General features: G+C 43.3%; 1 protein-coding gene across 1 annotated transcript in view; it reads left to right on the top strand.

Moving 5' to 3' along the window:
- Positions 1 to 24,243, top strand: part of KCP (kielin cysteine rich BMP regulator) — a 338,287-nt gene that overhangs the window by 206,737 nt on the left and 107,307 nt on the right. Inside the window, exons 16-29 of the mRNA XM_075345388.1 lie at positions 2,304 to 2,386; positions 2,626 to 2,719; positions 3,652 to 3,731; positions 4,451 to 4,536; positions 5,210 to 5,300; positions 5,411 to 5,510; positions 6,101 to 6,186; positions 15,994 to 16,087; positions 16,193 to 16,345; positions 17,106 to 17,212; positions 17,337 to 17,430; positions 17,540 to 17,713; positions 17,997 to 18,079; positions 23,198 to 23,291. Coding sequence (XP_075201503.1) covers positions 2,304 to 2,386; positions 2,626 to 2,719; positions 3,652 to 3,731; positions 4,451 to 4,536; positions 5,210 to 5,300; positions 5,411 to 5,510; positions 6,101 to 6,186; positions 15,994 to 16,087; positions 16,193 to 16,345; positions 17,106 to 17,212; positions 17,337 to 17,430; positions 17,540 to 17,713; positions 17,997 to 18,079; positions 23,198 to 23,291 — 1,419 coding nt within the window. The remainder of the gene's footprint in view (positions 1 to 2,303; positions 2,387 to 2,625; positions 2,720 to 3,651; positions 3,732 to 4,450; positions 4,537 to 5,209; positions 5,301 to 5,410; positions 5,511 to 6,100; positions 6,187 to 15,993; positions 16,088 to 16,192; positions 16,346 to 17,105; positions 17,213 to 17,336; positions 17,431 to 17,539; positions 17,714 to 17,996; positions 18,080 to 23,197; positions 23,292 to 24,243) is intronic.

The following is a 24,243-nucleotide window of genomic DNA, read 5'->3' as shown; positions in this document are numbered from 1 at the left end:
CTTTGGTGGTCATCATGACCACTTTCTGGCAAAATATCTAAAAATGTCACAAACTGTGTGTACAGACGTAAGTTATCATACCGATAAATACCCTTCTGTCATGCCTATCAGGGCCACCAACTCAAAAAGGCTATCTTGGGCAGCCTAGGCACAAGCTACTGCATCTAGCAGATTCCAGAGGAACCCCAACCTTCACCCTTTAACCCCTGTACAGAGATTCGGTTTTACAATGAGGGGTCCCCTGTCCATTGGATTGCTTCCATGGAAGGGCTGCCATCTGGAGGAGCAAACCAGAGGCAGGGATGGTCGCCAAGAGATCACGTTTGGGACAAAATTGTAAAGCAAGTGGATAATCAAATATCAAGCCGGAGTCAAAGAAGAGCAGAAATTAGGACTAACAGAAGCACTGCATAGAGGTGTATACCAGGATAATAGTGACTGGCAGTGAGAGTCAGAGCATCAGAGGTTTAAATAGCTTACTGCGCAACCCAGGGGTCCCAGGAAGAAGTGATCAAAACCTAGATGAAAATTAACCTCATAGCTACCTCATTCAGCAACACCAAAAGTGCCAAGGGAAATGGGACTGGAGCTATCACGCGCAACAAGCAATAAAGGCACACCACTGCCTAGCGGCCAAAGCAGAAACCGAGGAGACACGAATCAGCACAGATGGTATACCTTGTTGATTACTACCAGTTATTGCCCATGGACCACATATATTTCATCTACATAGGTGTTGAAATCATGTGCACATGCAGGCAGCAGCACTTCATGTTATGTGTGCATTTATTCATAGAAAGCTGCAGACCTTAAAATGCAAAGGTTGAGTTAATTATGACTGATTATGTCTCTGACAAATAAGGAATACGTTTGGAACACCATTCTAAGTCTGAACTGGGTGCAAAAACCTAAAAAAACATCACTATGGGGAGATAAGGTATGCACACCAGTGACTATGTAAGGGGAATACATGGAATAGCAGAAACTGCTGTGTGAATACTGACTTGAAAAATCCAATAGCTATATGTAAAGTGAAAATGTGAAAAATGGAATCTGCATTACTGCCATGAACATATGAATCAAGAGAAATTTAGCTACTGAATTGATCAATGCATTGATCAATTCAGTAGCTAAATTTCTCTTGATTCATATCTTCATGGCAGTAATGCAGATTCCATTTTTCACATTTTCACTCTTACATATAGCTATTGGATTTTTCAAGTCAGTATTCACACAGCAGTTTCTGCTATTCCATGTATTCCCCTTACATAGTCACTGGTGTGCATACCTTATCTCCCCATAGTGATTATGTCTCTTCACAGCATTAATTGTTTGGGTTTTTTTTTTTTTTTTTTTTTTTTTTAGAAATTTGGAAATAGGCCAAACCCGTTTACATAAAAAAATGCTATATAGAAAGCTGGAGTTGACTAGCATACAAAATAGTAATAGTAAATAGAGATCTAGTGTCACACTGAGTTTTGCACAAATTTCGCTGACTGTCATGGTGGTATTGGGCTCTGTTCAGATTGCAGATTCTGACACACCACCTGATGGATTCTCTGGTGCCTTGGATCAACTCAGTCAGACTCGAGCGTCGACCTGATGTGTGCTGATTCATAGGCAGGCTAGCAAGAGTTAATCTCTGTTAGTCTGATTGGTCCTTTAATCACATGTTTTGAGGAGACCTTTCACATCTGCTCCCTTTCTATTTATGCTTGTTGAATCCTTCTACCCATGGCAGCAATAGCTTATTCTATGTTGGTCTGTGAGGTGTGGTGTCCCAGACTTACTGGTGAAAGTTGTGCCTAATGCTTGGAACGGTTGTGGAGTTTACTCCTGTTGTTTGTATTTCCTTCCTGCTCTTGTTTTTCATCCTGAATCTCGTATTGTCTTTACCTTTTGTGTGTGCATGTTGTGTGACAGAATTTAGGTATTCCCTTCTCTGTCTTTATCTGTGGTTTTCAACACACTCCTGTCCTGTCCCTCCATTGAGGGAAAGGGAGGAGGAATCAGATCAGGACTGGTCAGAAGCAGGGCCAGGAAGAAGACTCAGACTTCTTCACCATTAGGAGTACCCCTGAGGTTAGGGACATCATAAGTCCCCCAAGCTTGAGGGGCAGCTTAGGAGCCCTGGTTCTCTGCTATCCCATAGTCATCGTGACATGTAGTCACTACAATGTGTGTGTTAAATGGTCTATATAGCAAGTCTTTAAGGTTTTCTTTGTGTCCAATGTGTCTGTCTCTGAACCAGTTAACATCTTGTGCTAACTGAGCCATATCTCATCCACTCCTTCCTCCTGTAGGCTGCATAGATGGAACAGTAACACGCAAACATGAAGAGGAATGGAGACCACATGGAGAGCCGTGTCATAATTGTCGTTGTGTGGTACAAAGCTAAAATACTTCTGTAATCTCTTAGAACTGCTATGCAGTCCACCCCCGGTTACTCCTTCTCACATGTATATTTCTGCTTCTTGCCTATTGTTCAGCTTCTGGCTTTATTAATCTCCTGGCATATTAATTCTCTCTCTTTATGACTTACAACCATAACACCCATTTCTAAAAGCAGTGTTCATTTGTAACTGATTTTCTGTCCCGTTAACAATTCATATTCTCTTAATGTAGGAGGGTAAAGTTCAATGTAGGAAGCGTCACTGTGCCTCCCTGTGTAGACACCCAGCTCCAGCTCGGCCAGGAACCTGCTGTCCTGTATGTGATGGTATGTTACTGACCAGATTGTTGTGGCTATTCAACGTGTAGGCTTGTTTGTCAAATGTAATTAAGCTATAAAAATGTCCTTTGGGTGTTGTAATTCCTATATCTCATTATGTACATTGTTTTCTTTGAATACTTTTTTTACAGTTGGAAATATTCCCGTATAAATCACACAATAAACTAAACCACATACATTGTGTGTTCTGGGACACAATCTAAATGTCTTAAACTGATTTGAAGTATATTCTTCTTTTAAAGACCTAATTATGACATTTTTTTCACTACCAAACCTTTTTTTATATGGGTACCCCTGTATAATGATTAAATGATGTTGAATACAATTACAGTTCTATCTATTTGTATTGGGCGAAATTCTCCCACTATTCCACCCTTTGGCAAAAAATCTGGGAGATACTGAGGCAGATAATTTGTGGCTCCTCTCTTATTAAAGAAGTTCTTAAAGGGAACCTGTCACCAGATTTTTCCCTATTAGACTAAAATAATCACCTTCTGCAGTTTCTGGGCTGCATTCTATGAAGGTGCACCTTGCATTTTCTGCTCCTTTCCCCCCTCCTGCCGCTGATCGCTGTCCTCCTTTCTTGACTGCCAGAATGACTCCCTCCGTCATCCTCCGCGTTGCATTTTCAAATCTCGCGCCTGTGCAGGTAGGTCTGCTTGCGCAGGCGCAGTTCACTCTGCCATGCTCATACCCACCCATATTCTCGCTCCTGCACATTTAGCTCACTGCCGCGAGCGAGGGCAGCTGTTTTCTGCTCTGCCCGCAATATGGCAGAGCGAACTGCGCCTGCGCGAGCCGACCTAACTGTACAGGCGCGAAATGTGAAAATGCGATGAAGAGGATGACGAAAATAGTTTAATAGGTACAAATCTGGTGACAGGTTCCCTTTAAATTATAAATATCTCTTGTTTCCTCAGGTTGTTCATATAATGGGCGAAACTATGAGAATGGGCAAACAGTAAGAAGTTCTGACTCTTGTACACGTTGTGTCTGTGAGGTGAGGTTTTATCTACTTTTAGGGAGTACAAACACTTTAGAATGTAATTTGATTTAATTATTCATGACATTTATTACTCTTAGGGGCACTTTGCACACTACGATATCGCAGGTGCGATGTCGGTGGGGTCAAATCGAAAGTGACGCACATCCGGCGTCGCTGTCGATATCGTAGTGTGTAAATCCTTTATGATGCATTTAACGAGCGCAAAAGCGTCATAATCATATCATCGGTGTAGTGTCCGACATTTCTATAATGTAGCTGCAGCGACGGTACGATGTTGTTCCTCGTTCCCCTGCGGCAGCACACATCACTGTGTGAGAAGCCGCAGGAGCGAGGAACATCTCCTACCTGCGTCACCGCGGCTCACGCCGGCTATGCGGAAGGACGGAGGTGGGCGGGATGTTTACGTCCCGCTCATCTCCGCCCCTCCGCTTCCATTGGCCGCCTGCCGCGTGACGTCGCTGTGACGCCGCACGACCTGCCCCCTTAGTAAGGAGGCGGTTTGCCGGCCAGAGCGACGTTGCAGAGCAGGTGAGTGCATGTGAAGCTGCCGTAGCGATAATGTTCGCTACGGCAGCAATCACAAGATATCGGTGCTGCGACAGGGAGTATCGCGCTCGGCATCGCAAGTATCGGCTTGCGATGTCGCAGTGTGCAAAGTACCCCTTAGTGTGCTGTTTATGCATAAGTTATCATCTACATCTATTGTTTTACAGAATGGTAACGTTCAGTGCAATGCAATACCTTGTAACCCTACATTGTGTAGAAACCCTGTCCGAAAACCAGGAGAATGCTGCCCAAGGTACCCTCTTTTTTACCTATATATAGAAATGGTTCTCATTCAGATATGGATATTCATTGTTTAGCATCGTTATACATTTAGGATACTCTATCCAGATCACAATGATATTTTGTTAAAAATAATGTTGCATTCAATTATATCCACTGGATGTTAAAATAATATAAATTTCAATACTGTCTCTTCTTGTTGTTAATTTTGTATTATGTGCAATAATACGTATTTTAATAGCATATTTTATGATTGCCTGCGAATACTTGTTTCTCCGTGTTTTACATGCTGCTGTGTATGTACTGTGCTATCTTACCTATTTCTGAATAATTAAAAATTGACATTTTTTTGCTGCTTTTTCAGTGTTGCACTTGGGGTTTTGTTCCAATCTGCTTGTTTTGTTTTTTTGGTTGTTTAATATGCTAAACAATTGGAAGTCAAATATGAGATAAACAAAATGATTGTCTATAAAATGAAGGTAGACTCACTCTTAAAGCAGTAGTGGATGATAAAATATAGAGCCTGAAAGTCAAAGGTTCAAAACATTGTTACCCTTTTGTTCATAAGTGTAAACGTTTGTCCCCGTCATGATGCACGGAGCATCTGTACTTGGGTTGAACAGCCATTTTGTGCTGACAGATTCACTTTAAATTGTGACAATCCAACCATTGTTGTCTCTGATTAGGTGTGAGGGATGTGAGTTTGAGTCTCGCTCTTATGCAGAAGGTGACGTTTTTACAGCTTCTCATGACCCTTGCCTCAGTTGTACTTGCTCTGTAAGTATGGTATATTCTTTTTCATCTTTAGTATGATTTTCAAAATGATTTTTACATTATGATTTATGTTACGAATGAACTGCTGATGCTTGTATGGTTTTTTTCTGAAGGCAGGAGAGGTGTCCTGTGATCATCTAGATAGACAATGCCCTACAGCACAATGCAGTCACCCTGGCAAAGTTGTTGGAAAATGTTGCCCAAGTTGTGAAGGTAAAAGAAATAGCTTATAGAGCATGGGAGGAGAAATCTAAGGTCATAATTTTTAATAGAAATTAACAATATTAAATGGGTTCCAATGAAATCACGTGTACATACTAACTCGTGACAGTTAGGGTGCTTTCACACTGTGTTCCTCTCCCCGTTCAGTGGTCCCGTCTGGGCTTCCATCTGAATCCCCCTCAAAATGGGATGCAGACGTATGCGCCAAGGGGGCCTCTGACTATAATGGTGCAGGCGGAGTCACCATGTGCTCTGTCATGTGCCATTTTTATGGGTATACGCTTAGTGGAGGCGAACACCCAGAAGCAGTCTACTACGTCTGGATGCCCACCAGCAATAGACGTACAAGCCTGTATATGGTGCGTGACAGAGCACACGGTGACTCCGCCTGCACCATTATAGTCAGTGGCCCTCTCGTCACATATGTCTGAATCCCGATTTGCAGGGGATGCGGACGCACGCCCCGATGAGACCAGTGAATAGGGGGAGGAGTGTAGTGTGAAAGCACCCTAATCGTTGGAGCAAAAGGCAGTATATGAATGTTATACAGTAAAAAATTACAGCACAAGTTAATTTTACAGTGTGTGACTTTGAGCGCAGAATATATTCTGATGGACAATCATTCCAACCCCCGGGACATGGACCCTGTCTCCAATGTACCTGTACAGTGAGTATAGCTACAATGCTTTAGTTTCCAAAATAACATACGGTATAGTTTGTGGGATGCAGGAGGCAAGCTGTACGGAATATTATTATTTCTCTCAATTGTAAAGTCTGATACAGTGTCTTTTATTAAACAAAATTTGAGACAACGGATACTTCAGCAAAAATGCTGCATCTTTTTTCTGACAGCCCCGCTACTTTTCCTAAAATGTAAGTGGTCTTTAGCAGGAGGGGGTATGCACCTCAAAGCAAATTTAGTATAATGCATGCCAGAAAATTTTCGTCAGTTGTAACTGAAATTTATGCCAACAAACACCAAGAATAGACTTTGTTTTCCAGGGCGTGTCCAGCCTAAGGCCCCTTTCACACGTCAGTGATTCTGGTACGTTTGTGCTTTTTTTTTATACGTACCAGAATCACTGACATACGCAGACCCATTCTAATCAATGGGTCTTCTCACACATCAGTGATTTTTCACTGAACTTGTCTCCGTGCACTGTGCACCTTGGCCGTGATTCTGCACGGAGACATGTCAGTTTTTATCTGGCATCACTGATGACCCACGGACCACACTATGGTGTGATCCGTGTGTGATCCGTGAAACACGTACCAGAGAATCACGGACATATTAAATTTTAAAAATTTTCAACTTACCTTGCTTGCGATTCGCTCTGCAGCCTCTGTTTTCGGCAGATCCTGCCTGGCTCATGAATATTCATGAAAGCAGGAACTGCCGACCAGGAAGTAGGTGCTGAGAGTGGTGGTGGATGCTGCAGAGCTGGAGACTTCAGCACCATGGACAGCAGCAGTGAAGGCAGGTGAGTAATGTCCATATGCAATCACGGGATCACGGATCACGGATTGTACATGGACAACCCACGTGTGCCGTGAATCACGGAACACAGAGGGACATGTGCGTGTTTTACACATCAGTGAAGAACGTCAGTGTTTTTCACTGACGTGTGAAACGAGCCTAAAGATGTCCAAAATGTACTGAGATGTGTGCATCCTGCTAATACATTTAGCTAATAGGATTTTGGTTCATGACTAACATATGAAAATCAGAGTTAATAAATCACCCCACCATTGTTCCTATACCTAAATCTAGAAGCAAGTGTCAGTAATAAAAAGCATTTTCAGCAAATGCTTAAAAGACCATTAACTTCTAGTCATATCTATAATCTGCTCATTGCTCATGTATTCTACAGTGTTTGCTCAAATTCAGGTTAATCTGTAGCAGTCATATATCTAAAAAGTGGAAACATTTGTATGGAATGCCTTGCTTTGTTTTAGTAAAATTTCATCGCGAATTGCAAAAATTTTAAAGAAGTTGCGTACATGATAAGCCAAATTTGTAACATTTTGCAGCAGTGCAAAGAAAACTGATAGAAAAAGAAAGTATATAATACAACTCACTCAGACCTCTCTGAATCACACACTTGTTCTCTCCATGGTATTCATAGATAGCACACATACTCATGTCAGCAGAATATCCCTACTCAAACTATTTGTGCATGTAGCTATTTCAAAGACAATTCCAACAATCGCTTAACATGGCCCAGGCCATTCTTCCATTACTGAGAAATCAGTGTAAGGCTAGCGCCACACATCCGTGCCTCCGGCACGTGTTTGTCATTTTTTACACGTACCGGCGGCACGGAGACACGTACAGCAATGCTACCCTATGGTAGCAGGCACACACACGTAAAACCACACGGAACGTGTGTCCGTGTGCGTTTGTACGTGTGTGCATTTTTCAAAGCGCTGACATGTCCGTTTTTTCACCGGCAGCACGGGTGTCACACGGCCCGCACCCGTACCACACGGGTGTAGTGTGGATGCGGTCCCGTGTGACACGCGCCGGAGAAAACACACATGTCAGTGAAAAAAAACCAAAACATTAACTCACCTTCTCCAGCCCTCCTGTCTCTGCCGCTGCTGCCTCTTGCTGCCGACCGCCGCTCATTATTCTCATTGAATATTCACTTCACTGCCTGGCAGCAGCAGCAGCGGGGAGACGGGAGGGCTGGAGACCGAGGATCAGCACCACGGACAGCAGCGCGGACATCAGGAAGGACCAGGTGAGTATAATAATTACCGGTTCTACGTGTGCTATCGCGGATAGCACACGTAGAACACACGTGTCACGCACGTACCAGAGACACGTACTTACCTGCACGCAACACGCAGGGAAAATACGTGTCTCTCGGCACGTGCGTGAATTTCACGTGAGTGTGGCAGAAGCCTAAGAATTGAAATGCAAATGAGGTTGAAGATCTGAAGCCCCTGTCACTCCAGCTCTATTCCACACCCAGCGCTGCCTCCTCCTGCTTGACTGACAGCCTCTATGCTGTGTGACTTCAAACGAGCTGTCAGTCAAATAGGAGGTATCGCTGGGTGGGAAATAAGTCTGGAGTGACAGACTTCAAATCTACAAAGGCTCATGCGCATCATTTGCATATCGATTCAAACACTGATTTCTTAGTAACATAGGAATAGACTGGTCATGTAAAGTTAGTGCTGGACTTGTCTTTGAAAGCTACAAGCACTAAATAAATAGTTTTTGAAAGTTTGGACTTGTTTTGGAAAGAGCTACTTTTACATATAGTTTGGTGTGTATTCCTGGTGACAGATTCCTTTAAAGTTTATGGTGCTAATCACATATCTGTTTGTTTTTGTGTACCACATCTCTGTAAAAAATATCATGTGTTTGATCTGATTATTAATCAAAATTACACACCCAAATTTATGGGTCCATGAAACTAATGGACAGCACACAGATGGCATCAGTGTGCTACATGTATGGTGTCCATTATTAACATTGTAATGTTAGGAGAAGCTTTCCAGTTTTTTTGCTTGTTTTCTATGAGAAAATCACTGCGGTAAAAATACTGATGGTAAAAGTTGACAAATTGATGAAAAGCGAATAAAAAACACTGATGAACAACGGTCTGTCTTTTTATGTGTAAAAAATATCATGGATGTCTGTATGACGCCACAAGTGTTAAAGGGAATCTGTCAGAAGGTTTTTGCTACCTCCTCTAAGAGCCGCATAATGTAGACAAAGAGATCCTGAATCCAATGATGTATGACTTAGATTACTGGGTGCATCCATTCTGAAATCAGAATTTTTAGATTTAGCCATCTAGCAGAGCTGAGACCTGCCTTTGCCCACTTCAGTCTCTCATTAGAGATTGTACATTGACAGTGAGGTATCGATCAAAGGAGATGGCGTGTCAGACTGCCTTGTATGAAACAATTTAGGGGTACTTCTCCCATAGCGAGATCGCTGCTGAGTCACAGGTTTTGTGACATACCAGTGACCTCATTAGCGATCTCGCTGTGTGTGAGATTAAGCAGCGATCTGGCCCCTGCTGGGAAATCGCTGATCATTACACACAGTGCTGGTTCATTTTTTGCTCGTTGCTCTCCCGCTGTGAAGCACACATCGCTGTGTTTGACAGCGAGAGAGCAACGATCTGAATGTGCAGGGAGCAGGGAGCCGGCTTCTGACTGCTGCGGACGCTGGTAACAAAGGTACACATTGGGTAACCAAGCGAAGCGCTTTGCTTGTTTACCCAATATTTACCTTGGTTACCAGCGTCTGCAGCTGCTAGAAGCCGGCTACCTGCTCCCTGCACATGTAGCCAAGGTACACATCGGGTAACTATAAGCGAAGCGCTTTGCTTAGTAACCAGATGTGTACCCTGGCTACGAGTGCAGGCAGCCAGCGCTAAGCAGTGTGTGTAACCAGTGTAAATATCGGGTAACCAAGCAAAACATTTTGCTTAGTTACCCAATATTTACCTTGGTTACCAAGCGCAGTATCGTTTCCATGAGTCACTGGTGGCTGGTCACTGGTCGTTGGTGAGATCTGCCTGATTGACAGCTCACCAGCGACCATGTAGCGACGCATTAGCGATCCTGACCAGGTCATATCATGGTCGGAATCGCTGGTACGTCATTTAGTGAGACGGTACCCTTAGTCCAAGCAATGATAAGTCCTACAGTTTAAACAAACATTCCAGGAAAACAAAAGATCAGACCTTGACAAGACAGGCATCCCTGAATTCTATGTTTTAATTATTGCACCATGTGGTCTTGATATTATATAGCATAAACCTGCTAATAGATTCTCTTTAATATCTTGCTCACCTATCATAAGATATTTTTGTTTAAATGCTTAAGATAGGTATATACCAAAGTAATTGAATTCAAAGACATTGAGAACACATTTTAGACACGTGGTCAAACTGCTTCAGTTGTCTTTTGTTTTGAAGGTTGCCTTTTCCAGACGTCATGTTTCAGCTCTTTCCAAAGATGCTGAATAGGATTTAGGTCAGGGCTCATGGAAGGCCACTTCAAAATAGTCAAATGTTTTCCTCTTAGCCATTCTTGTATGTTTTTAGCTGTGTGTTTTGGGTCATTATCCTGTTGCAAGACCCATGACCTGCGACTCGACCAAGCTTTCTGACACTGGGCAGCACATTTCTCTCTAGAATCCCTTGATAGTCTTGAGATTTCATTGTATCCTGCACAGATTCAAGACACCCTGTGCCAGAAGCAGCAAAGTTGTCCCAGAATATAACAGAGCCTCCTCCATGTTTCACAGTAGGGACAGTGATCTTTTCTTGATATGTTTAATTTTTTCGTCTGTGTACATAGACCTGTTGTGCCTTGCCAAAAAGTTCAATTTTTGTCTCATCTGTAAATAGGAAATTCTCCCACAAGCTTTGTGGCTTGTCAACATGTAGTTTGGCAAATTACAGTTGGGCTTTTTTATGAATTTTTTTCAACAATGGTCTCCTCCTTGGTTGTCTCCCATGAAGTCCACTTTGGCTCAAACAACGAAAGAGGGTGCGATCTAACACTGATGTTCCTTGAGCTTGAAGTTCACTTTTAATCTCTTTAGATGTTTTTTTCTGGGCTCTTTGGTTACCATTGGTATTATCCGTCTCTTTGATTTATCATCAGTTTTCCTCCTGCGGCCACGTCCAGGGAGGTTGGCTACAGTCCCATGGATCTTAAATTTCTGAAAAATATGTGCAACTGCAGTCACAGGAACATCAAGCTGCTTGCAGATGGTCTTATAACCTTTACCTTTAACATGCTTGTCTATAATTTTCTTTCTAATCTCCTGAGACAACTCTTTCCTTCGCTTCCTCTGGTCCATGTTGATTGTGGTATGTACCATGTCACCTAACAGCACAGTGGGTATCTGTAGCCCTATATACAGGCCCACTGACTGATTACAAGATTGTATATGTGACACCCTGGCCTATCAGGTCGTCACAAGGGGGCTGTGCAATCTGCCCTTTTGCATGGTACCTGCTCCTCCTTGGTTACAGGTCCTGTCCCATTGGTGTTGCTAAGAACAGATATACACAAATCCTGAGGAACACTCTGCACCACACCCACTGGACACTGAGCAGCCTGAGGGGAATAGAGCTGCCCAGATGGAGGGATGGTAGTAGGAGGGCCAGAAGTGTCAGTCAGTAGTCAGTAGTCGGTTTGAGTGCAGCAGTGACAGTGAAAGGTCACACTGCAGAGCTGGGCTCCTGTACCAGTCCCAGGTGCCGGTCGTTGGTCTGGCCTGGAAGGAGCTGGAACCCCGGTCACAGGGGGTAGTGGCAAGGGGCACGGTACTGCCACGGAGGGCAGTTCGGCGGCCTTGCGCTACAACCGGGCAGGGGCCAGGGCACGACGGGGTATGCAGTCCCTAAGCTGGGAAGTAGCTTTACGCAGCCCAGTAATTTACCCAACGAGGACGGAGTCTTCACGAGCCGTTCTCCACCCGCTCCAAAATCGGGGTACTAGCGCAACAAGGGGGATAGGACTTCTCAAAACCGTCCAGAAAATCCCAAGCGTTAACCCTGAGAGCAAGTTCACTCCGTTAGCCACACGGGTGAGCGGGACCCGAGTAGTTTCAGGCAAAAGGGATCCACAAAGAGTAAACACAGTGCCAAGGGACAAGGCTTCAGACCAACCAGCAATGCCAAACGGGCACGGACCCAGCGTGCTCCAACAATATCTGCAGGGCATTTAGGACTTTGGTTTACCCGTTGTCGGTGTCAGAATTCCTGGACTGTGTGAGTACGTTGTGCCCCTCTCCTCCCGACGGGTCCTCATCCTTCCACTACCGAGCCCCGGGATACCTTCCCCCTGCCCACGGAGGGGTTAACATCACAAGCTGTCATCCCATCGCTCCCGGGCGCTCCCCCAAACGCAGCAGCGGTGGTATACCACATTACCGTGACCCGTGGGTGGCGTCACAAACTTTATTGTTCACCCCTTGTAAATACCCAACTTTTTCATTTTGAGTGGCCCCTCGACCCCGCCTCGGGTCCGGAGACCCCTCGAGCCACTGCGGATCCGGATCAGAGCAGCCCGTCGGCTGTCGCGGGGGCGGCACATATACACCTGTGATGCTAATTAGTGGACACACCTTGATTTAACATGCCCCTTTTGTCACATTATTTCAGGGGTACCATCATTTCTGTCCAGGCTTATTTCAAGAGTTTTATTTTTTTTTTTAATTCTGTGGAAGCATGGTTGAAAAGCAATGTCTCACTTTCATTTGTTCATTTTCATAGATTTTTTTATTTATTAATACTTTTGTTAGATTCAAGTTAGGCTAGTTTCACACTTGCGTTCAGCGCATTCCGTCACTATGGAGAATAGCGCAGTCCGTTAACGCACTGCGCTATTCTCCATAGACTTGTATGGATGACGCACTGTAACGCAAGTGTCTGCATTGCATCCGCTGGACGACACAGCGTCGTTATTTTGATGCTGCGTCGGGCAGATGGAACGCAGCATGTAACGTTTTTCTGCGCTTGGCGGCGTGTCAAAAAAACGCAACCTGTAGGAATCCGTTAGGCGTCCGTTGTTTTTATAATGGACGCCTATGGTGGCGGATTCCGTTAGAATGCGTCATTTGACGGATTCCGTTAACGCAGCTGTCTTTACACAACTGCGCATGCTCAGATGTGTAAAGTCAAGGAAAAAAACTACAACAGATTGCGTTATTTTGTACGATCTGTAGCATGCGTTGTGCCACTATATGCAGCGCATCCGTTGCATGCGTCACACAATGCAATGCTACGGATCCCGTCCAACGCAAGTGTGAAACTAGCCTTATTTCTGTGACCATTGAGGGTTTTTCTTTCATTAAACGAGGGGTACCAACAATTTTGACCATGTGTGTATAACTACTGTATATTTATTTACTGCTATAGCGCCATTAATTCCATAGTGTGTTACATACATCAGCAACACCCGTCCCCATTGAGGCTCACAATCTAAATTATCTATCAGTATGTCTTTAGAGTGTGGGAGGAAACCGGGGTACCCAGAGGAAACCCACACAAACATGGGGAGAACATACAAACTCCTTGCAGATTTTGTCCTTGGTGGGAACCCAGGACCCCAGTGCTGCAAAACAACAGTTCTAACCACCATGCCGCCCATGACCTCATTTGGAGATACTTATATGTTACTAGTCAGGTTGAACATAAAACCACCTGTTAGGCTCATCTGGTGAGGTGAATCCTCCAAGCCCAAAGTCCTGGTGGGCACTTGGGCCACGGGCGTCACTACAGAAGGCAGGTGAGGCATGCAGGAAATTTGTAGCAGAGGTATTGGAATCTGCAGGCAGACAGGAGACGTCTTGGAAACTGAAGACAGGTAGCACAAGTATTGGAAGCCCCTAGCAGACAGCAGAAAGTGAGTACACCCCTAAGTGAAAATGGCCAAATTGTGCCCAATTAGCCATTTTCCCTCCCCAGTGTCATGTAACTCATTAGTGTTGCAAGGTCTCAGGTGTGAATGAGGAGCACATTTGGTGTTATCGCTCACACACTCTCTCATACTGGTAGCTGGAAGTTCAACATGGCACCTCATGGCAAAGAATTGTCTGTTGATCTTAAAAAAACAATTGTTGCTCTACATAAAGATGGTCTATTATTTTTATATCACTACTGATCAAAATCAGGACAAGTGCCAAACCAATTCAAATATAAAATCTATTTTATTAAACACATTATTAAAATTCACTGAACAATAAAATATAATATAAGCAGGTGTTCCACAACCGGCTTCACGTATGGACCACTATAATACTACACATACTCTGTATATGAATCACAAAGCCTAAATTGTATTTATCTATCAACAATCAAGGTTTAATCCCATTAGTGCTACTTAGGGCTATTCCAAGTAATATATCCCATCATAATAAAGTCCTATATATACACTGGGCTAACTTAGAAAGCCTGCTGTAATAAAATAAGTCTCAATACTTACAAATATAGAGTAAACAGTGGCCTTGGGTGAAAACAGGCGCCTTGACACGCATTTCACTCCCGTTTTTTCAGGAGACGTGTGGACCTCGAGGCGCCTGGTTTTCACCCAAGGCCAAGACTTTACAGCAGTTTAACAAGACTGGTTCCACTCAGAACATGCCTCACTATGGTCAACTAAAGAAGTTTAGTGCACCTGCTCAGTGTAATATCCAGAGGTTGTCTTTTCAAAACAGATGTGTGTTACCAGTGTTGCTGCTGAGATTAAAGGGACGGGGGATCTGCCTGTCAGTGCCCAGACCATACGCTGCACACTGTATCAAATTGGTCTGCATGACTGTCATCCCAGAAGGAAGCCTCTTCTAAAGATGATGCATAAAAAAGCCCACAAACAGTTTGCAGAAGACAAGCAGGATAAGGATGTGGATTACTAGAACCATGTCCTGTGGTCTGATGAAACAAAGATAAACTTATTTGGTTCAGATGTTGTCAAGCGTTGGTGGCGGCAACAACTTGAGGAGTACAAAGACAAGTGTGTCTTGCCTACAGTCAAGCATTGTGTTGAGAGTGTCATAGTTTGGGGCTGCATAAGAGCTGCCGGCTTTGGGGGAGCTACAGTTGATTGAAAGAATTACGAATGCCAGTATGGCAGGCAGTATTCCAACATGATAATGGCCCCAAAGACACCTCCAAGATAACCACTGACTTTCTAAAGAAACTGAGTTTAAAGGTGCTGGGTTGGCTAAGCAAGATCCCAGCCTAAATCCTATTGAGCATTTGTGGGGTATCCTCAAATGGAATGAGGAGGAGCTCAAGGTGTCCAACATCCACCAGCTCCAAGATGTCATCATGGAGGAGTGGAAGAGGATTCCAGTGGCTACTTTTGCAGCTCTATAGTTAACTAGAGGCCCAAGAAAATTAAGGCAGTGCTTGAAAATAATAGTGGCCCAAAAAATATTGACACTTTGGGCACAATTTCACTATTTTCACTTAAAGGTGTACTCACTTTTGTTGACAGCAGTTTAGACATTAATGACTATGTGAGTTATTTATATTGCACCACAATTTTACACTGTTATCCAATCTGTACACTGACTACCTTACATTATATCAAAGTGTCATATCTTCTAGAAAGCTATTGCTTCTTGGTACAAAAATCAAACAGCATCTGGCTTAACATCTTAATTTTGACGACATGAAAATATCTTGAGATTCTACATATTTTCTGGATGAAGATATCAGATGTGCTGTATTCCGTTAGGAGTCTGCCTATCCATGAGGAGCTGCTTCCTCAACTACATTACTGTCCAGTGAGGGGCTATGTATCAAAAGTACTCACCCTATGATCTCTCTGATTGGGCATGCTATCCTCTAGTAGGCAGTGCAGGCAACTGTACATTGAACTGTTGTCTAAGTACACACGGGACATTAGAGGTTAAAACATCCAAACATCTATAATATTAATATCTTCCCTAGTATGCCTTTTAAGTGACACATCTTTCATTACACAGAAAGGAAATGTCCGTTGTCTAGAGGAGACCTGTCCACCAATATCCTGCCCCAATCCAATGAAAGAACCAAATAAGTGCTGTCCAGTCTGTAAAGGTAAGCTATGGAAAAAAAATGTTTATTTTGTGTCTTTGACATCTACCTTCTTCACTTTTTTGATAGGGAACTTGATTAATGTGACTGGATCCTTGTTTTCTTCAGTCTGTGTGCAGGATGGAGTCGAGTTCGTAGAAGGAGTAGAATGGGAACCAGAGCGTGATCCATGTAGCACTTGTGCTTGTTTGAATGGTGACACAGTGTGTGGGGTCAGCCAGTGTCCCCCACTGTCCTGTCATCATCCAACCCACAATGAAGGTAAATACCTCATATATATAGATATTCTTTATATGATATCACTGGGTGTAATACACAAACATGGAGACATAACTATACTTCCAGTTTTGTTTCTGCTCGAATATACAGTATATTACAGTTTATAGATACCATTGTTGAATGATGTTGAGGGATGTCCTCAGTTTCGGACTGACCCACAGGAGATCAGCTAAATTCCCTGGTGGGCCGCTATGCAGAATCATTCATCAAACAAACTTGCCACTTTATTATATATAAAAATAGGTACATTTCTTAAAGAGGGTAGTGCCATATTTGCATGTACTTGCACAGTGGGACCCCAATGTCAATGTTTCTGGTGGGAATTTGGCACCCTTGTCCAACACTGGATTTTCTCAATTTTGTACATGCATAGTAAGGGAAACTGGGACCCATATGGTCAGATGGAAAATAATTGTTCAAAAGGAAGAGTTATAGATAGATGTTTGCGCTGTTTGCTTCAAATTTATCATGGTAGTGCACACTTCATGATATATTTGGTGCAACTTACCAGGTATACTAGATGATTGATCGCAACAAGTTATAGCTGTAGTGCATGTACCCCAATAGTTTACTCGTTACAATTTTTGGGGATTTTCATTGCAAACTGTTGTGTGGACCCATCCATGGCTTCTATTGTAAATATATTTTATACATAATAGAAGAAGGTCTACTACACTCTGATTTACAGTGCATTCCCATGATAGTATGCATGCTTTAAATAGTTAATCTACTTTCATGTTAGGTGAATGCTGTCCAGTGTGTGATACATGCACTTACAACCAGAGACTATACAGTAATGGACAGGACTTCACAGATCCAGACAACCCATGCCAGAGTTGCCAATGCCAGGTAAAAAAATTGATGATTATTTTCTTTGTTTTGAGATATATGCCATGTTGGAGAGGATACATGTGTCTAAGAAACTGGATATAAACTATACTGAGTCTTTGCTAACACTTTGATTTGTGTTCAGGATGGTACTGTCCAGTGTACTCCTGTTGTTTGCCCCCGTGTGTTATGCTCCAGGCCAGAAACAAAGCCTGGCCACTGTTGTGCCACATGCCCCGGTGAGAATCAGTGTGATATGTATATAAGATAGCATTCTATTATGTGTTTCATTTTTGTATGTAATATATTTTTCACCACCATATTTATATTGTATCTGATGCTTCTCAGATTGCAGATATCTTGATAATATTTTTCTGGATGGAGAACAGTTTTCCAACCCAGACAACCAGTGCCAGGAGTGTGGATGCCATAATGGACATGTGACCTGTGCTGAGCGAGGATGTCCAGGGCCTGTGTGTTCATACCCGCTGCCAGGATCCTGCTGTAACAATAATTGCAATGGTGAGCTTGGTTACTACACAGGCTCTGATTTACAGGCTAAAGTAGAATTTTTTGTAAATATCTTACAATATAGACATTTTTAACACTATTATCAATAGTACTGTGAATATGGAGACGGACAGATGCTTTATCAGGGAAATTCAGCAGCATCATCTCATTATGGGAAATTAGTATTCGGGTGCCTGTCAATAAAGACTTATAGTGAACTTATCATCAGGGGTCAATGCTGAGCCATTCCTTGTGTGTTACTGTACAGTTGTGACTTTGAGCCAATCTTTTACAGGTTGCAACTATGCTGGAAAAGAATATCCTAATGGTGCAGACTTTCCGCATCCTACAGACAAGTGCAGACAGTGTCACTGTATTGTAAGTATTGTGCTTTGTAGTAACTTGCTTCATCCCTCTGCATCCTACTCAGGCGTTGTTCCTCCACTACATTTACTTTTATCTTTATTATCATATAAAATTTTTAATTTACATCTATTAAGAATATTTATTTCAAACCTTTATTTATAGTGTAATCATAGCGTGCCCCTGCCTAAGGTTGAAAATAGAGATATAGAGGTCTTCTGAGACATAAAACGGTAGTAGATTGTTTAATTCCGACTATTTACAAAGTTGCTTCACAATTTGCTTCAGATACAATGGAGCAATAAAAGACCATTACGTTTGGACTACAAATAAAATGAACAGCAAGTGGCTGTCATTCCTTCATTTATTTCTTTGAAAATGATGTGTAAAACACATAGGACCTAATTAATTAAGTTATTTATTCCACAATGCTGACATAAAACACCTTCAAAGTCCCTAATTTTTTGCAAAAGTCAGGGTTGGCTAAAATTTTGCATCTTTTGACATTTTTACAACAGTTTCAGCCAACTGAAACTGGGAGACTTGAATGCCAAAGACAGCCACGGCAAACAGGGAACCGTTGTTTGAAACTTTGGACTTGGTGAACAAAGCAAGGCTGGAGGAAGATTCATTGACTTTTGTACACTGTCTATCATGAACACCTTTTCTAAAATCACAAATTGGGAGTCTACACATGGACATCACCGAATGTAGCCTATAAGAATCAGATTGACAACATTTGTGTTAGCCAGAGATGGAAGTCCATGATCATTGCCGCAAAAACAAGACCATGAGCTGACGGTAAAACTGATCATGGACTTTTGACAGCAAAGATTAGAGTCAAGCTGTGCAAACAGACTAGACAACAGGTCAGTGCCAACTTCGATTTAACCAACATACCTGAAGTGTTTTGGAACGGTTTCCACAACCAATTTATATTTCTGGACAGCGATGAAAAGAATCCTGAAAAGTTATTGACACATATAAGGACAATTATTACTGAAGAAGCCAGAAAGACAATAAATAAGAGGAAGAAGAGACCCCCCGCAACCATGGTTAACAGAAGAATAATGAATAGCAAAAGTTAACAAGCAGGATACAAACAACATCAGTAAAAGACTCAAGAAAGCCATTTGACCAAACAAGTTTATTATCAAAAGATACGTCAAGAGATAGAAAATGAACACCTGAAGGACAAGATCTTCATGGATGAGAGCAGGTTAACACTGAACACATGTGACAGACATGACAGAGTCTGGAGATGCTGTGGAGAGCTTTCTCCTGTTTCCAACATCCTCCAGCATAACTGGTTTGGCAGAGGGTCAGTAATGGTGTGGGGAGGCATTTGTTTGGAGAGCCGCACAGCCCTCTATGTGCTAGTTGGAGGTACCCTGATAGCCATTAGGCACCGGGATGAGATTCTCTTACCCATTGTGAGACCATATGCAGGTGCAGTATTCTCTGGGTTTCTTCAGATACATGCCAATGCTAGGCCTCATATGGCTGAAGTGTGTTAGCAGTCCCTGCATGATGAAGGCATTGATGCTATGGACTGGCCTGCCTGTTCCCCAGACCTGAATCAAATTTCGTACTTCTGGGACATCATATCTCATTCCATCCACCTATGCCAATGCCACATTGCACCACAGACTGTCCAGGAATTGACTGATGCTTTAATCCAAATCTGGGAGGAGATCCCTAAGGAGAACATCCGCTGCCTCATCTGGAGCATGCCCAGGGAGGTCCTATAGGCATGTGGAGGCCACAAACAGTACTGAGCCTCATTTCCATGTCTTGAGGACTTTCCACTGAAGTTGGATTAGCCTGTAATTTGATTTTCCATTTTCATTTTGAGTATCATTCCAAATCCAGAGCTCGATGAGATATTAATTTTGATTTACATTGACCATTTTTAGGTTTTATTGTTCTTAGTGCCCTCCACTATGTAATGAATAAAGATCTGCAACTGGAAACTGGAATATTCATTGATTCATTCATTCATTAAGATCTAGTATGTGGCATTTTAGTGATCCCTTTAGTTTGTTGAACAGTATATATATACTGTGTATATATATATCTATACTGTATATATATATATATATATATATATATATATATATATATATATATATAATATATAAGCTGAATGTGTATATGTATGTATGTGTGTGTATGTGTTTGTGTATGTCCGGGATTGGTATCTGCACCGTCGCAGCTACAGCCACAAAGTTTTGCACACTCACACGTCTGGACCCCGAGAGCGTCATCAGCTATGTTGTGAGGCCAAATTTTAACCCCGCGAATTCCAATTTACCAATCAATTTTGCCACTATCTACATAATGGGGAAAAAGTGAAACAAAAAGTGTATCCGCACCGTCGCATTTACAATCACGAAATTTTGCACAGACACCTCATGTGACCGAGGGAACTGTGTTTTGACTATGTTTTGACAGGAAAATTTAACCCCGCGCTTTACAGTTACTCTCCAAAAAACATGCCTCCATTAAAGTAAATGGAGCCTGGAACTACAGGTTATTAGTAGTAGCTGTGATTGGTTGCTATAGGAACAAAAGACATTCATAGTATAAGAAGCTTATATGTGAGGTAATAAGATGTCGGTGGGGAGACTGATAGAGAGAGAAAGACAGAGAGGCAGGCAGAGAGGCAGACAGAGAGGCAGACAGAGAGAGGCAGGCAGAGAGAGGCAGGCAGAGAGGCAGACAGAGAGAGGCAGACAGAGAGGCAGACAGAGAGAGGCAGACAGAGAGAGGCAGAGACAGACAGACAGATAGAGACAGACAGAGACAGACCTGCAAAGAGACAGACCTGCAAAGAGACAGACAGACATGCAGACAGGGACAGAGACAGGCAGACAGGGAAGGAGGAGACAGCCAGAGAGACAGACAAAGATAGATGGGAAAAGACACAGACCTTGATAGAGACAGACGGGGAAAGCGACAGAGAACTAGAGACAGACAAGGAAAGAGACAGACATAGACAGGCAGACAGGGAAAGAGACAGACAGGAAAAGACACAGACAAAGAGACGGGGAGACAGACGGGGAAAGAGACAGACCTGGGAAAGAGACAGACCTAGAAAGAGACAGATGGGGAAAGAAACAGAAAGATAGAGACAGACAAAAAAAAGAGACAGACAGAGAGGCAGACGGGGAAAAGAGACAGTCGAGGAAAGAGACAGACGGAGCACATTACTTGGCCAATTTAGATAAATCTGCGTGGAATATCTGTGATGTTGAAATATACCGTATTTTTCGCTTTATAAGGACGCACTTTTGTTCCCCCAAATTTTGGGGGAGAGTAGGGGGTGCGTCTAATAATCCGAATATACGGGGGGGGGTGTATATATATATAATATATATATATATATATATATTACTCTGCAGGGTCCAGGGGATGTGGGGGCAGCTCTGGAGGGGTGCTGTGGGCTTGTGAAAGCTGCAGGAGGGAGCATTAGATCTCCTGCTCCCGCTCATATAATATGCACTGCCACTGTCCATCACCTGAAACCGCACCGCAGTTATGGGCTGGGGCAGCGACGCATATTATATGTGCCTGCGCCCCCCTTTGATGGCACATGCCCCCCTGTGTTAGATATGGCCCCCATGCTGCTGCTCATCCTAAAATAAAAAAGCTTTACTTACCCCTCCAGCATTTCTCCCCGGTGTCCTTGCTTCCACTGTGATCAGGCACGCAGAGATGATATCACTCTGCTGTGCCGATCACATGACCGGCACCGAGAACCAGGAAGTGGAGGAGCAGTAGCACGGAGGGAGACACCGGGAGGACAGCGCTGAAAAGGTAAGGAAAGAGTGTTTTATTTTACTATGGGCAGCAGCATGGGGGCGATATCTAACACAGGGGGACGTGTGCAATCCATAGGGGGCCATAGGCAGCACAGGGGAACGTGTGCAATCCATAGGGGGCCATAGGCAGTACAGGGGAATGTGTGCAATCCATAGGAGGTCATAGGCAGCACAGGGGAATGTGTGCAATCCATAGGAGGCCATAGGCAGCACAGGGGAACCTGTGCAATCCATAGGTGGCCATAGGCAGCACAGGGGAACGTGTGCAATCCATAGGGGGCCATAGGCAGCACAGGGGAACGTGTGCAATCCATAGGGGGCTATAGGCAGCACAGGGGAACATGTGTAATCCATAGGGGGCCATAGGAAGCACAGAGGGACGTGTACCATCCATAGGGGGCCATGGGCAGCACAGGGGGACATGTGCCATCCATAGGGGGCCATAGGCAGCACAGGGGGACGCGTGCCATCCATAGGAGACCTGTGCCAGCTGTAGGAGTTGTATGCCATCCATAGGAGACCTGTGCCAGCTGTAGGAGACGTGTGCCAGCAGTAGGAGACTTGTGCCAGGCTGACAGCAATAGGGGACGCGTGCCAGCACAGGGGGACATGTGCCATAAATAGGGGACGTGTGCCATCAATGGGGGACATGTGGCATCACTGGGGGACGTGTGCCAGCACAAGGGGGCTATATTCAATATAAGGGGGCCATATCCAGATTAATGGGGCTAATTTTAGGATGGGGGCTATGAGGGACATATACCCTAATGATTTGTTAGAAGGGACACTGGCATTATAAGATGGACCCATTTAACATTAAAAAAAAAATAAATCTCTTTCCTTCACCAAATTTGGGGGTGCGTCTTATAATCAGGTGCGTCTTATAAAGCGAAAAAATACTTCTATTAGCTTAGTCTAGGGTTTTTAATAATTACATTTCTATCTATTTGTTTTGTGTTCTTTGTGTGCAGAATACATTTTTGTTTAACAACAGTTATTAACCCGGGCGAAGCTGGGTAGTACAGCTAGTGTGTATATATATACATATATACATATATACATACATATATATATATATATATATATATATATATATATATACATATATATATATATATAGATATATATATATATATATGGAGCAGAAGATATACATGAACCAAGTGAATACAATAAAATTAAATCTAGGGCCTAACTAGTGTACCCTATTTGCATGATTTGAAAGCACAGTTGCTTGGTTGGTTGTAACTTTTGCTTGTTCACTGTGTCTGTATTTAAGTCCTTTTTTCATTTGTGCATATTTCTGCAGAATGGTAATGTGCAATGCCTTACAAAGCGATGCCCGCCTGTTGTCTGTGCTGAGCCATTCCCAGTCCAAGGAGAGTGCTGTCCTCAGTGCCCAGGTAAGAAAGGATATGGAATAAGGTCATAAACAGGACAGCTATAAAGATATGGTCTTACATTCAACAGGATACTTCCTTTTATATAAATATTATATATCATACATATTAACAAATTTACTTGCTGCAATGCAACAGTTTATCTGAGATATATATTAAAATTAAAAAATTCCTATCAATTTTTAGGGTATTAGAATCGGTAGTATTTTGTATATTTTAACATAATTTCTTGTTTTCTCTGACGCCTCATTGGGGGACACAGGACCATGGGTGTTATGCTGCTTATTCATAGGAGGACACTAAGTAGATGCAAAGATGTTAACTCCTCCCCTGCAGTATACACCCCCTGGCCCAGCCAGGCTACTTCAGTTTTAGCTTACTGTCTATAGGAGGCACATCTCTGCAGACTACTGCAGCAAGAATTTTTTGTTTTTAGAGGGTGACGGTTTCCTTCGGGGACCGATTTCCCAAAACCATGAACAGGCGGGAACGCAGAGTGTCGCCTCCCTGTACCCCCTCCTGCGACACTGGATCCTGGGCTGTTAAGGCTGCTTTACATGCTGCAACATCGCTACCGATATATCGTCGGAGTCACATCGTTAGTGACGCACATCCGGCGCCGGTAGCGACATCGCAGCGTGTGACACCAAGGAGCGACGATCAACGATCTCAAAATCGTTCAAAAATGGTGAACGTTGACACATCGCTCCTTTCCTTAATATCACTGCTGCCACAGGTACGATGTTGTTCGTCGTTCCTGCGGCATCACACATCGCTATGTGTGACACCGCAGGAACGACGAACATCTCCTTACCTGCGTCCACCGGTAATGAGGAAGGAAGGAGGTGGGCGGGATGTTATGTCTTGCTCATCTCCGCCCCTCCGCTTCTATTGGGCGGTCGCTCAGTGACGTCGCTATGACGCCAAACGCACCTCCCCCTTGAAAAAGGGATTG

This window comes from Anomaloglossus baeobatrachus, chromosome 4, assembly GCF_048569485.1.
Source record: "Anomaloglossus baeobatrachus isolate aAnoBae1 chromosome 4, aAnoBae1.hap1, whole genome shotgun sequence".
NCBI classification, from domain to species: domain Eukaryota; kingdom Metazoa; phylum Chordata; class Amphibia; order Anura; family Aromobatidae; genus Anomaloglossus; species Anomaloglossus baeobatrachus.
The sequence above is the reverse complement of the archived record's forward strand: the minus strand, read 5'-3'. Positions and strand labels throughout refer to the sequence as shown.